Genomic DNA, 15,528 nt, shown 5'->3' on the forward strand with positions numbered 1-15,528 from the left:
TATGTGCTGTATTGGTTTGATTCACTTTAGTTTTTTTAAGATTCAAGGCTTTATTGTCATATGCACAGTAGCTACAGTGTAGATATGGCAATGAGAAACTCAAGTCCCAGGCTCCTCCAACAATGCAACACAATATATATAGGACATAAAACAAATAAAACCAATAAAACAGTGCAAGAAATAACATAAAATAAATAAAATAAGGTAAGAGAATGTTATGAGATGTTCAAGTAAATACAAATAAAATCAAAAATAGTGAAAGAAGAGTCTATACTATATTTTACATCAGCATAGCAGAAGACATAAGATGCACCCCACCTCTGGGTGTTGAACCTCGAGCACCTGCATGAAGAACCAATGCATAGACCTCTGGACCCCCTGGGTGGTTCATCGTCAGTCTCCCAGAATTGAACACCAATTGAAAATGATGTATAACGGAGACGAGCAAATTTGACATTGTCAAGGTACATGTCATTTTGATCAATTAACTCAATAAACCCACTTAAGGTCCCTTGTCAAAATAAAATAAAACACTAAGGGAAAAATAATATATATTTAAAGCCCTGAATCAAATGAATAATATAAACAAATGTGCAGATAACAAACCATTTGTAGTTTTCAGATCATTGTAAAATATCCCAAAATAAGATTTTATTATGAAGGTTACAACCGGAAACAACAATCCACTGTGAGAAAAATCGAAAGGCGCGGAGGTGCAGATAAACAGTAAGACATTGCTAATTACCTTTATATATATACACACAGACAGTCTAAGCTTATTACAGATAAATCACACACTCTGTCTCTAATTCTTTACATAGACGTATCGCTAGACACGATAGCGTACTTAAAGCTAAGGATAACTCCAACTGGCAGTTAGCTCCCGTTAAATGAACGTTCACAATTAGCTAGCTTACAGGAATGCACCTTAAAGCTGTTTGCCAACCGCCATTAAAACAACAGAAGAAGAAGAAGAATATAGCTTCGTTATCTTAACGGTGGGAAGGAACTCGAGTACTGTACTTAAGTACAATTCTGAGGTAAAATACTGTATTTGACTATTCAATTTGTTTTCTACCCCAATACAATTCAGAGGTAAATAGTCTACTTGTATTCCACTACATAACTTTAACTTACTTTACATCTATTTACAGATTAAATCAGTCTTTAGTTCCACCTGGAGAAAATGCACAAACTACATGCAGTACACAAAGTAACTAAAACTAGCTGCACCTTTACCAGCTTTGATCAACACATGAATGCATTCATAATTATAATCAATTGATGCGAGTACTTGCTGCACTTTTACTTGAGTAACATTTTGATTGCAGGACTTTTACTTGTAACAGAGTATTCCTACACTCTGGTATTTCTACTTTTACGAAAGAACAAGATCTGAGTACTTCTTCCACCTCTGTCTAACTTCCCCTGATAGTAAACAGGTGTGTAGTGTAACTGTAGTTACAACCTGTTATCTCTGATCAAATACTTCGACATTGCACCGTTAATGTAGGGATGATGACTATGGTTGCTTTCCAGAGGTGGGAGAAGTACTCAGATCTAGTACCAGAGTTAAGGAATACTCCCAGACAAGTCCTGCATTCAAAATGATACTCAAGTAAAAGTACAAAAGTATTATCATCAAAATATACATAAAGTACCAAAAGTCAAAGTACTCATTATGTGAATAAGCCCATTTCCAAATAATGTATTATATGTTTTAAATATAATTATTAACGTGTTTATCAAAGCTGGTAAAGGTGCAGCTAGTTTTAATTACATCCACTGTGATGCAAACGTTTAAACCAGGACATTTAAGGACACTGCAATATTATCATATGTAAAAAGATATCTGGTCTCATATCACAATAGGGTTGTAATATGATAAATGCCCAGCCCTACCTGCAGCTTCAACTCTGTGCACCCTCAAAAGTGTTTTTGTATTGCTCATGTTGTCACTTTATCATGTGCTGAAACAGAGGGGATTATGGGTAATGCTGCAATGATCTGTTTGGTGTTTGGAGCCAAACATTTCAGAGACATGTTTTCTATATATCTGAGACCTGTATGAAAAACAGTATATAATAGGAGATCTTTAATGCTGTCTCTTTGTGGGTGTTTTCCAGGCGTCATGTTCTCTCGCAGGTGGGGGTTCGGCTGGGACAGTTACAGTGAGGTGGACCTCTTCACAGACCGCTATGACTCCAGTGCAGAGACGCTCTCGCAGGCCATCAGAGCCGCTGCGTCGGAGGAGCCGGACGCAGACGGCAGCGTGCCGTTCGGCCACCTGCAGGGCACTGTGGTCGGCCTCAGATTCTATACAGGGGTGGTGAGGATAGATCACTTTTATTCCTCTAGTGCACGGGTGTCCACACTTTTTTCACCGAGGGCCACATACAGAAAACTATAAGAAGGGCTGGGCCACTAGGTGAGGTGTATTGTCTCTTAAGTTATAAGTCAGCAAAATCAATCAAATGTAGGTAAATGATGCTTGTTACTTGAATATGCTTTAAGAAAAAACCGCCTAGATCCCAGCTCTCCAGAGGGTTTCATTTATTTAGTTGGCAGCCCATCTCTTAAAACAGGAGCCTCAGATTGTTATAATTAGGGGAAATATGAAGGGTATATTTCACGCTTTTTATACAAATACGTTTTGGGGCTTTTTTCTTATCAAGTTAGAAAATGTTTTCAAATGTAATTGCCTGAATTTATTTAAAAAGTTGAATTATTAACACATGAATACGGTGTAATATTTGTTTACATATATATTTAAGAAGTACAATACAATACAAGAAGAGCACAAGTTTCATTTGTGGGCAGTTTGGACTAGGGCTGCACGATTTGGGGAAATAATCTAATTGCGATTCGATTTGCGATATTTGTTTTTAAGCGACCCGACGGAAGTTTATTGTAAGATGCGGCCATAACTCCGGCTAGGAAGGTCGCATCAACGTGCTCCCGTCTCTAGCACCCCCGCAGCCCGAGCTACGAGTGAAAGAACTAAACTTACATGAAACTTCCGTTGAGTTGCTTTAAAGTCAAGCTTCAGTTTCAGATTCACCCTTTAATAGAAACATGTGATGGAGCATCACTAACCTGACTCAGATGCTTTGTTTCACCAAACCATCTAGGAAAGCTCCATTTGAAAAGTATTTCAAAAAATACTTGGCAGGTGATTGGATCAATCTGTCTATCACCTTCTATCATGGGCCACTTCTGATTGGTTAACAATGGCTGGTACATGTGGAGCACAGCATCTCTGATTGGTGTGGATGACACACAAGAAGAACAAAATGTAATTACATTTTATTTATTTTTTTAAACAAAAAAAATCACAGGCTGTGTGATTTGATAATTGCATCATTTAAAATCGCGATTTAAAATCGATTCATCGGTCAGCCCTAGTTTGGACCCCCTGCTCTAGTGCCCTGATTCACAAATGAGAACGAATACCTCAAAGTTTCTGTGTTTTACTCACTTTTTCAGGTGAATCAAGGGGAAATGGTCGGTTTGGTGCGACAGCCCCAGAATCCATACGACCGCAATGCAGTGATGGTTTCCAACATTTATGGCAACCAAGTGGGTCACATTAAGCGGGAGCTGGCGGCAGCAATGGCTCATGTTATGGACAACAATTTGGCGAAAGTAGAGGGGTGAGTGGAGTGTCATTTGCGCCTGTCAGTGTCATTTCCTGCACATCAGAATTTCTTCCCAGCAACCTTACTTACTCTAAACATGGACATCAAAGGCTGCTTCTGACTGTCTCTCCACATAAACCTCTGCATTTGATTAGATTATTTTTTAAATATTGAATAATCTCTCTACTTATTTACAGTAGGTCAGGTTTACTGGGATTACTGTTGGTTAAAATGTGTTTCAAGGTTCAAGGCTTTTATTGGTCATACGAACATAGCTACAGTGTAGTGTAGTCATGACGATGAAAATCTTAGGTCACAGACTCCTCCAAGAGTGCAACACAATAAAACGGACCAACAGAAAATGGTGAAGTAGTGATTGGAATATGATATATTAGATAAATCATTTTTAAGTTGCAGCCAGATGAATGTTATGGATGTTGTTTGTGTATAATGTTGTGTTGTTGCTGTGTCAGCGTGGTGCATTCAGGGACCAAAAACTCCTTCACCATGCCGGTGATGCTGTCCTTCTGGGGCCAAGAAGAAAATAAAAATGCTGTGATGGAGAGCATGTCACGCCGTGGGTTTAAACTAAACTCGGGTGCAAGCAAAGCAACAGGTACAAACTCAACCGTCCCATTTCAGCTGCCTCCTAATGGAAACACATCATACTTATCCACCTAGCCTGCACTGCGGCATACAACAAATAATGTTCATGCGTTGTTAATCAACTTAACTGTTTATTGTGTGTTTGTGATTTCAGGTGCAAGTCAGAACTCATATACTCAAGGGCAGGGTGCTCGTGCGTACTCGTCTAAAAAAGGATTGACCACCGCTCTGTCTGCAGAGGAGGTAATGCACTTCAATGACCTTGGTGTATTATATATATATATATAACTGTAATCCAACATTTGGCATTATTCATCATTATTGTTGGATAGACGCTATACAATCAGAAAATATTGGTGTCTGTAAATGCTACTAGTATACAAACTGTAGTATCATATAATGTCCTTTGTTTTCTGTCAAGTTTGTATTAATGTTTGGAACTAATTGAAGCAGGTCACCATTGTAAAAGAGGTCTATGATCTCAATGGGTTTTATCTGTATAAATAAAGGTTTTGAATTGAATTGAATTGTTAGGACTTCATTGTATAACTATATATTTAAGGATTATGCCACATAGTTTGTTCTTTGACTTTCAGCTGAAGAATGCATTTGACAACCTTTTTGATGGTTTGATGGAGAGTAAAGATGGAGAGAAACAAGCAGCAGAGGTTTGTTTTTGATTCTTTATCTGTCGTTTGGTCAGTTTTGTATCGTATATCATTATAATGTACAATAAATCAAAGAAGAATTTTCTTTCTTTCTAACTTCTTTTTCTTGCTACAGTTCGTAGATAAACTGTCTATTGTTTATAGGGTTGCAAAATTCCGCGAATTTTCAAAGATGGAAACTTTCCATGGGAATAAAATGGGAATTTTCTAAATTGAAGGTTTGCTCTTCATAAGGAACTTAAATATAGTTAGGGAAAGTATATTTTAGCATAATCTTGACTAAAACAAACAGAAGCCATTCAAGTACATGTGAATATCCATGCCATAGCACTGCTTACTGCATGGCTATTGAGACCACCCCCCCTACAGGCACTGTGCATTCCTCCATCACATGCACACATGATTTCTAGAAGTAATATTTAACTCAACATTCATGTTTTTGTTCTTCAATTAAACAAATGATTGTTCAATAAAATAATTAAAACTTGTTCTGTTCTACTTGCAAATAAATCTGTTGAAATGTCATGTTTTTTAACTGTATCATTTTGCATTGATGATGATACAACTCGATTACATTACCCTCAATTCCCAGTTAGTTCCCATTCATTCCCATAATTCCCATTATTCCCATGGAAAGTTTCCAATATGGAATTTCCAAAATTCCCCAGCTTTACTTCCCATGGAAATGTACCGGAAACGTACCGGAAATGTTCCGACCCTTTGCAACCCTAATTGTTTCTGAGTTGTAACCTACTTGCACCCCAAAACAGCTGCTGTAATGTTAGTTGTTTCTGTGTTGTTTTAGTCAGGTTTTCGTGCAGCTTTATTGTACACGCAGCTCTTCTCCTCTGCAGTCTGTAGGTACTCCCCTCATGCCTCACCAGAAGGAGGCGCTGTCCTGGATGTGCGCTCGAGAAAACAAATCTACCCTGCCTCCGTTTTGGGAGAAGAGAGGCGAGCTGTACTACAACACTCTCACATGCTTCTCTGCCAAAGAAATACCAGAGATCATTCGAGGGGGAATATTGGCAGATGACATGGGACTGGTGAGTAAAAACTCATGTGATGTGACATGATAACCATTAAAAAGAACATGTTTATTCTACAAAAACTTATGATGAAATGTTTGGTCAGTTGCTTTTTGCTGTATATAGTAGAGAAAACTGGAAAAAATACGTGTTACACTAAAAACATGTAGGCTAATATATACAACTGTGCCTCATATAACCGTATTTGAATGTTCATGGTTTGTACAAAGGGAGGCTGGCAGACGTGAATCAACACTAAAGCCCCTGTTTTTATTCTCCAGGGGAAAACTCTGACAACCATTGCTCTGATCCTCACCAACTTCCATAAAGGAAAGCCTCTGCCTGTGGAGATATGTGTAAGTGTAGCTGTGTGTGTTCCTTTCAATCCATCCACTGTCTGAATGACTTGTGTTCATCATAACGGGTATCTTCTCTTGCACTCTATGTATCGATGCTGCTATATTGTATTACCATGTCCTAAATACTTGGGTATTCTACTGTTACTCTTGTGCTTTTCTTGCATTTTATGTATTTGTACTGCTATGTTTGTAATTTTCATTTTCTTAAAGGTGGGGTAGGTAATTTTGGAGAAACCAGCTCGAGTGCGCCAGAATTAAAAAATACACAGCCGGAACAAATCTGCCCCTTCCTTACAGAGACCCTCCTCCAACACACACGAACGCGCACATGACCAATGAGGGCACGAGATAAGTTTGTGCACAGATGGAAGGCTGACAGGCAGGTAGGCCATCCAGTTACTTTAGCCGGACCGGCTCAGATGATACGGCTTCCACAGATGACATTTTTTTATGTATTTATTGTCAAAGCACTTAAGATATTCATTGCTATCGGGATGTTAAGAGCATTCCATGGAATATAACAAAAAGTGTATCTCGAGCCGGTTTCCCAAACTTACCTACCCCACCTTTAATGTTTTGTGTGAGGGACTGCGGATGGAAAGTAGCTCAAAGCTAAATCCGCTATATTTACACTTGATTTCATGTTTTAAGTGTTCGTTAAAGGTGCGGTAGGTAATTCACTTCAGAAACACTTGTTATATTCCATGGAATGCTCTTAACATCCCGATAGCAATGAATATATTAAATGCTTTGACAATAAATACATAAATTAATGTCATCTGTGGAAGCCGTGGCGCTGTAAAAAGCTCGACCAATCATCTGAGCCGGCCCGGCTAAAGTAACTGGATGGCCTACCTGCCTGTCAGCCTTCCATCTGTGCACAAACTTATCTCTTGCCCTCATTGGTCATGTGCGCGTTCGTGTGTGTTGGAGGAGGGGCTCTGTAAGGAAGTGGCAAATTTTCTCCGGCTGTGTATTTTCAAATTCTAGCGATCTCGAGCTGGTTTCTCCATTCTTACCTTACCTACCTTTAATGTCCCCACCAAATAAACAAATAAAGTGTTTGTTTACATGTCTGCAGAAGGAGCGGTCTTCACCTTTCAAAGCCAAAACTAAACCAGACATGGCCTCCAAACTGGAAGGTACTCTCAACTTTCAATATGTACTTTACTGTTCACGTTTTCCTTTGTCTTTCTTTAGAGTGTGTGTGAAACAGAAACAGAGCACTAACATGATGTGTCTTTGTTTCAGGGAGCAGTGCAGGCGATGAAGCAGCTGGTTCTCTTTGCTCAGACCTGTAAGTGTGACTTGATTGAATTGGGCAGATTGTATTGTCCCATGTTTGTTAAATATCACTATATATATTTTCCATACATTTAGTCATGTGTTTTTTTAAATGTAATCATGTTTTGGGACCAACGGTGGTATTATTGATACAACTGACTTGACTTTTCTCTCTGTATATGTCTGACATTATCCTGTGTGGGTCAGTCCTCAGGTGGAGGTGATTGATTCGGAAGAGGTTGTTGTCAAGTCAGAAAAAAGTAAGATTTAATTGTGACATGTATATCTTTTAACTTTTAGTTTCACGCTTGTCTTTTTGGCCTTCCTTGGATTTGTGGCTTGCATCCATTTGACCTGTCTGCTCTACTCACAGGTACGAGCAAAGGGAAGAGGAAAGCCACCATGCGACAGGCCAGTAAAGGTACATGACCAGTGTATTGGAACGGTAGAGATGCAACAATCAGAATAATGGGTTAATCGCTTAAAGGTCACCTATTATGCAAAATCCACTTCTTCATGTCTCTTCTACATCAACATGTGTCCCCTCTTCTTCATGTCTCTTCTACATCAACATGTGTCCCCTCTTCTTCATGTCTCTTCTTCATCAACATGTGTCCCCTCTTCTTGATGTCTCTTCTACATCAACATGTGTCCCCTCTTCTTCATGTCTCTTCTACATCAACATGTGTCCCCTCTTCTTCATGTCTCTTCTTCATCAACATGTGTCCCCTCTTCTTCATGTCTCTTCTACATCAACATGTGTCCCCTCTTCTTCATGTCTCTTCTACATCAACATGTGTCCCCTCTTCTTCATGTCTCTTCTACATCAACATGTGTCCCCTCTTCTCCATGTCTCTTCTACATCAACATGTGTCCCCTCTTCTTCATGTCTCTTCTATATCAACATGTGTCCCCTCTTCTTCATGTCTCTTCTACATCAACATGTGTCCCCTCTTCTCCATGTCTCTTCTACATCAACATGTGTCCCCTCTTCTTCATGTCTCTTCTTCATCAACATGTGTCCCCTCTTCTTCATGTCTCTTCTACATCAACATGTGTCCCCTCTTCTTCATGTCTCTTCTACATCAACATGTGTCCCCTCTTCTTCATGTCTCTTCTACATCAACATGTGTCCCCTCTTCTCCATGTCTCTTCTACATCAACATGTGTCCCCTCTTCTTCATGTCTCTTCTTCATCAACATGTGTCCCCTCTTCTTCATGTCTCTTCTACATCAACATGTGTCCCCTCTTCTCCATGTCTCTTCTACATCAACATGTGTCCCCTCTTCTTCATGTCTCTTCTTCATCAACATGTGTCCCCTCTTCTTCATGTCTCTTCTACATCAACATGTGTCCCCTCTTCTTCATGTCTCTTCTTCATCAACATGTGTCCCCTCTTCTTCATGTCTCTTCTACATCAACATGTGTCCCCCTCTTCTTCATGCCTCTCTACATCAACATGTGTCCCCTCTTCTTCATGTCTCTTCTACATCAACATGTGTCCCCTCTTCTTCATGTCTCTTCTACATCAACATGTGTCCCCTCTTCTTCATGTCTCTTCTACATCAACATGTGTCCCCTCTTCTTCATGCCTCTCTACATCAACATGTGTCCCCTCTTCTTCATGTCTCTTCTACATCAACATGTGTCCCCTCTTCTTCATGTCTCTTCTACATCAACATGTGTCCCCTCTTCTTCATGCCTCTTCTACATCAACATGTGTCCCCTCTTCTTCATGTCTCTCCTACATCAACATGTGTCCCCTCTTCTTCATGTCTCTTTTACATCAACATGTGTCCCCCCCCCCTCTGTGGAAAGAGACTCTGAAAGTTTCAGGAACAAAGATTCTCTCTCTTTTTGTCCTGATCCATTTCTATAAAAACCTGTCTGAAAATGAGCTGATCAGATTTTGGCCACTTTATGATGTCATAACGATGTTTTGTCTTGTGTAACCATTAGCCAATCAGCAACCAAGGTAACCCCCCCCCCCTCCCCTTATCACCTGAATCTCCTCCTAGAGCACATTGAGTTTATTGTAACCAAATCTCTCTCAGAGGGGCGTGGGGAGGGGCTCCTTATTTTTCATCTAAAGTAACAGACAGAGAATCAGCACTTTGGAAACAGGGCTGAAACAGAGGGGATTATGGGTAATGCTGCAATGATCTGTTTGGTGTTTCAGCCAATCAGAGACATGTTTTGTATATATCTGAGACCTGTGATATATTGATGAAAAACAGTATAATAGGGGACCTTTTTAAGCAATTCTTTATTTGGAAAAATGGCCAGAAATGCTATTTTCAGCTTCTCAAATAGTAGTTGTTTGTGTTGAATGTGCAGAGGCCCCAGTGCTGCTGGAGGATCTGGGCTTTGCTGCAGCGCTGGGTGGCTCAGCAGCAGATTCTGGCACAAAGAAGAAGAAAACCGGCAAGAAAGCCACTCCCACACTGAGTGAGTCTTACTCTGTTTTACCAGGTGTTTCAAATCCTTTATGGTCAGATATATGAATTCATTCTGTTTGTTTTCATGGTTGATGTGCAGGTGAGGAATCCTTCATCGCTGACAGTGCAGAGGACCTATCGGCTCGCCCGACTCTCATCATCTGCCCGCTCTCTGTCATCAGCAACTGGCTGGTAGGACTGCAGACAAAGCATACACAACAAGACCCTTTCTATCACTCAAATACATTATGTAATCCCTCTTATTAGCTCCGTGACAACTATAGGTGGATAAAGTGAAATGTCAACTTCTTTGCTGCTCCTGGTAAAAAAAACAAATCACATTGAACAGCAAATAAAGGATGACCATTATTGTTTTCGACGATGAAGATGCTTCACTCATTGTTCCCTTTCCATATCATTCCCAAAGTCAGCATGTGTCATGTTCCTTTCTTTGTGTGTGTGTGCAGGACCAGTTTGAGCAGCATGTGCGTGCTGACGTGAAGCTAAACGTGTATCTGTATTACGGGCCGGAGCGCAACAGGAACAAGAACTTTCTGTCCTCTCAGGATGTGGTGATCACAACCTACAACGTCCTCTCTGCTGACTTTGGGGTGAGTACAGACCGGTCGTGTGTGTTTCCGTCACTGTAAGGGGAGTCAAGGTGTCCAGGCAGAGAGGAAAACATGGAGGACACTTTATACGGTGGAGCTGACTGCGTTCAATTATTTTCATCAGAAAAATCTCAAATGGCAAACCTATTAATGTCTCTCCTGGACTGTGTTTAATACGTGTCAATACACACTTCTTTTTTTACTAACAGATATAATGTTTTTGATTCCTTTTAGAATAAGAGTCCCCTGCATGCGATCAATTGGCTGAGGGTTGTGCTGGATGAAGGACATGTTGTCAGAAACCCTAATGCACAGATAAGCAAGGCTGTGCTCGACCTCAAAGCTCAGCGGCGCTGGATTCTGTCAGGTATAACTTCACCTAACACACACTCACTCACACTCACACACACACACACACACACACACACACACACACACACACACACACACACACACACACACACACACACACACACACACACACACACAGAGAGTACATAACATACAGATACAGAAACATTGATCATCAACTCCATATAATCATGCTCAAAATTCAATACAACTTTTGTTCTTTATAACTTTTAGACTTATTCTGCCTGAATGTTTAAATGACATACTCAAGTACACACAGATAGCCTCAGTATTAAAGGTCACCTATTGTGCAAAATCCTCTTCTCCATGTCTCTTCCACATCAACATGTGTCCCCTCTTCTTCATGTCTCTTCTACATCAGCATGTGTCCCCTCTTCTTCATGTCTCTTCCACATCAACATGTGTCCCCTCTTCTTCATGTCTCTTCCACATCAACATGTGTCCCCTCTTCTTCATGTCTCTTCTACATCAACATGTGTCCCCTCTTCTTCATGTCTCTTCTACATCAACATGTGTCCCCTCTTCTTCATGTCTCTTCTTCATCAACATGTGTCCCCTCTTCTTCATGTCTCTTCTACATCAACATGTGTCCCCTCTTCTTCATGTCTCTTCTACATCAACATGTGTCCCCTCTTCTTCATGTCTCTTCTACATCAACATGTGTCCCCTCTTCTTCATGTCTCTTCTACATCAACATGTGTCCCCTCTTCTTCATGTCTCTTCTACATCAACATGTGTCCCCTCTTCTTCATGTCTCTTCTACATCAACATGTGTCCCCTCTTCTTCATGTCTCTTCTACATCAACATGTGTCCCCTCTTCTTCATGTCTCTTCTACATCAACATGTGTCCCTTCTTCTCCATGTCTCTTCTACATCAACATGTGTCCCCTCTGTGGAAAGTGACTCTGAAAGTTTCAGGAACAAAGATTCTCTCTCTTTTTGTCCTGATCCATTTCTATAAAAACCTGTCTGAAAATGAGCTGATCAGATTTTGGCCACTTTATGATGTCATAACGATGTGTTGTCTCGTGTAACCATTAGCCAATCAGTAACCAAGGTAACCCCCCCCCCCCTTATCACCTGAATCTCCTCCTAGAGCACCATTGAGTTCTTTGTAACCAAATCTCTCTCAGAGGGGCGTGGGGAGGGGCTCCTTATTTTCATCTAAAGTAACAGACAGAGAATCAGCACTTTGGAAACAGGGCTGAAACAGAGGGGGTTATGGGTAATGCTGCAATGATCTGTTTGGTGTTTGGAGCCAAACACTTCAGAGACATGTTCTGTAAATATCTGAGACCTGTAATATATTGATGAAAAACAGTATAATAGGCGACCTTTAAGGCAGCCACCAAATGTTTCTATATGTTCTTCCTCTCTCCCCTCCAGGTACTCCTATCCAGAACAGTGTGAAGGACCTGTGGATGCTGCTGGCCTTCCTGCGCCTGAAACCCTTCGATGCGAAAGAGTGGTGGAACAGAGTGATCCAGAGACCCGTCACTCAGGGGGACAGAGCCGGCCTGCAGTGAGTGCTCACAGATACATACATCGATAAAGTTAAAAAAGTTGAAACTTATCTTAAAGTATATTACACTGATGCAATGCAGTAATACGACCCCAGAGGGCGCTATGTACTGTGCCGGGTGACGACAATACCTATTGACGCAGCAACCACTGCAAGTTATATTCTTGTTTAATTAGACTTCTCTGTTTCATTTATTCTACTCTGTATAATTGTTCTGTGGTTATTGTAGCTAAAACGGCACTTTTGAGAGATTTTAAATCTCAGATCTGCTCAAGTGACCCTGTTACACAGGTCTCAGTAGGGGCACTCAAGCCTGCATTACAATATAGGCAGGGCCAGTCTGCTGTCGCCCATCAGCTGTAGAGAGTTAACTAATTAGAGGGGCGTGGCCCCACAGCTGTGAGAACTCAGCAATCAGGCGTCCATTTTAGGTAGCTCTTTCCTGGAGCGTCAGCTTTAGCGACAGACAGCCGAATACTGACAAAGACATTGGAGTCCTGCTGGAGTAAGACTGACAAAGACATTGGAGTCCTGCTGGAGTCCTGCTGGAGTCACGAGGGAGACAAAGAGGAGGCAAATCCTACTCTGATTCAGCTAATTACCGCTGGTGTCTTATTTCTCTTTTCTTTAGTTTTCTAGCCCCTCAGGCTATAATCATGTGTATTTTCTCCATTCCTGTTCATGTGTCTTCTCGCAATTATCACTGGCCCCGTGTATCTCCTAATCGCTATAACCGGCCTGCTCTCATCTATCCCACATGCTCCACTGAGATCCAACATCTAGTTTCAGGTGGCCTGTGGAACTGCCAGTCAGCTGTTCCTAAGGCTGACTTCATCTCTGGCTACGCCTCCCTGCAGTCCCTGGATTTCCTTGCTCTCACTGAGACCTGGATTACTCCATCCAACACATCCACCCCAGCAGCTCTCTCCACTGCATATTCCTTCTCCCATACACCCAGACCCACTGGCAGAGGAGGTGGCACTGGTCTCCTGCTCTCTCCCAAATGCTTCCACCAACACACTAAACTCCTTTTCCCCTCTCTCTCCAAGTGAGGTTCTCACCCTCATTACCTCTGCCCGCCCTACCACCTGTCCTCTGGACCCTATCCCTTCAAACCTCCTTCAGACTATCGCTCCTGATATTCTACCGTTTCTCTCCCATTTCATCAACACTTCTCTAACTTCTGGTCACTTTCCAAACAGTCTCAAGGGGGCAAGAGTAAACCCTCTCCTAAAGAAACCCACTCTCAACCCGTCAGATGTTATAAACTACAGGCCTGTCTCTCTACTCCCGTTCCTGTCTAAAACACTTGAACGCGCTGTCTTTAAACAACTCTCCTGTTATCTCCATCAGAACAACCTTCTGGATCCGCACCAGTCTGATTTCAAGGCAGGTCACTCCACAGAAACTGCTCTCATTGCTGTCACTGAGGAACTGCACACTGCCAAAACTGCATCCCTCTCCTCTGTCATCATCCTGTTGGACCTGTCTGCTGCATTCGACACGGTGAATCATCAGATCCTCCTTCGCACTCTCCAAAAACTTGGAGTTTCTGGCTCTGCACTTTCCCTCCTCACCTCATACCTCAAAGACCGTACCTACAGGGTTACTTGGAGAGGGTCTGAGTCCGACCCTTGTCAATTAACTACAGGGGTCCCTCAGGGCTCTGTTCTTGGTCCCCTCCTCTTCTCCCTGTACACAAACTCGCTCGGATCAGTCATTAGCCCGCATGGTTTTTCATACCACTGCTACGCTGACGACACCCAATTAATTCTGTCCTTTCCCCGCTCAGAGACCCAGGTCGTCGCACGCATCTCTGCTTGTCTAGCTGACATCTCTCAGTGGATGTCTGCTCATCACCTCAAGCTCAACCTTGACAAGACTGAGCTGCTTTTCCTTCCGGGAAAAGATTGTCCCACTCTTGACCTAACAATCAACATCGGCACCTCAGTTGTTTCCCCGACTCAGACTGCAAGGAATCTGGGTGTGATCCTAGATAACAACCTGTCCTTCACTGCAAACATCGCTGCTACAACCCGTTGCTGCAGATACACGCTTTACAACATCAGGAAGATACGTCCCCAGCTGACTCAGAAAGCGACTCAGGTTCTGGTCCAGGCTCTCGTCATCTCACGCCTAGACTACTGCAACTCCCTCCTGGCTGGTCTACCTGCATGTGCCATCCAACCTCTGCAGCTCATCCAGAATGCAGCGGCTCGTCTGGTCTTCAACCTTCCTAAATTCTCCCACACCACTCCGCTCCTCCGCTCCCTCCACTGGCTTCCGGTAACTGCTAGAATCCACTTCAAGACACTGGTACTTGCTTACCATGCTGCGAATGGATCTGGCCCTTCATACATCCAGGACATGGTTAAACCGTACACCCCAGCGCGTGCACTACGCTCTGCATCAGCCAAACGACTCGCTGCGCCCTCGCTGCGAGGGGGACCCAAGTTCCCATCAGCAAAAACACGTGGGTTTGCTGTCCTGGCTCCAAGATGGTGGAATGAGCTCCCCATTGACATCAGGACGGCAGATAGCTTACACACCTTCCGGCGCAAACTGAAAACTCATCTCTTTCGACTCCACTTCGAGCGATAGAATTATTAACAAAGCATTTATATACTAATAAAAGACTGGCTTACCTAAAGCCAGTTGAGTAGCACTTGAAATGTTTGGCTCTATGAAACCTGATGTACTTTATGATTCTGTTTTCTTCAAGGTTGTGTCTTCCTGGTCGAATGTACTTATTGTAAGTCGCTTTGGATAAAAGCGTCAGCTAAATGCAATGTAATGTACACTCAGTGTCAAGGAAATCAGATTATCAGGCGTCAACATTATGACATTCAAAGCTCTTCTATAACTGATTTGACATCAAACTAGACAAACTGTATTGATTACCTGGTGTAGCAAACTGAGTGAGAGTTGGATGAACGTTTCTAAGTTAGTATTTGTCATATTCTACAGGGTGTCCGCAGGGTTGGGTTGTAATGGAATACA

At 42.1% G+C, this 15,528-nt stretch overlaps 1 protein-coding gene across 2 annotated transcripts in view; it reads left to right on the forward strand.

Annotated features, from left to right (window-relative positions):
• Positions 1 to 669: 669 nt before the first annotated feature.
• hltf (helicase-like transcription factor) overlaps positions 670 to 15,528 on the forward strand; it is a 31,260-nt gene continuing 16,401 nt past the window's right edge. Inside the window, exons 1-17 of one of the 2 annotated variants that reach the window (XM_034205776.1) lie at positions 670 to 726; positions 2,127 to 2,329; positions 3,487 to 3,653; positions 4,112 to 4,254; positions 4,399 to 4,487; positions 4,841 to 4,912; positions 5,767 to 5,958; positions 6,222 to 6,296; positions 7,381 to 7,441; positions 7,551 to 7,596; positions 7,791 to 7,843; positions 7,957 to 8,004; positions 9,922 to 10,032; positions 10,123 to 10,214; positions 10,490 to 10,633; positions 10,868 to 11,000; positions 12,393 to 12,528. In XM_034205776.1, the coding sequence (XP_034061667.1) occupies positions 2,132 to 2,329; positions 3,487 to 3,653; positions 4,112 to 4,254; positions 4,399 to 4,487; positions 4,841 to 4,912; positions 5,767 to 5,958; positions 6,222 to 6,296; positions 7,381 to 7,441; positions 7,551 to 7,596; positions 7,791 to 7,843; positions 7,957 to 8,004; positions 9,922 to 10,032; positions 10,123 to 10,214; positions 10,490 to 10,633; positions 10,868 to 11,000; positions 12,393 to 12,528 (1,760 nt within the window). In that variant the 5' untranslated portion in view covers positions 670 to 726; positions 2,127 to 2,131. The other variant, XM_034205784.1, reaches the window with a different exon arrangement.

Source organism: Gymnodraco acuticeps, unplaced genomic scaffold (genome assembly GCF_902827175.1).
Source record: "Gymnodraco acuticeps unplaced genomic scaffold, fGymAcu1.1, whole genome shotgun sequence".
Taxonomy (NCBI): Eukaryota; Metazoa; Chordata; class Actinopteri; order Perciformes; family Bathydraconidae; genus Gymnodraco; species Gymnodraco acuticeps.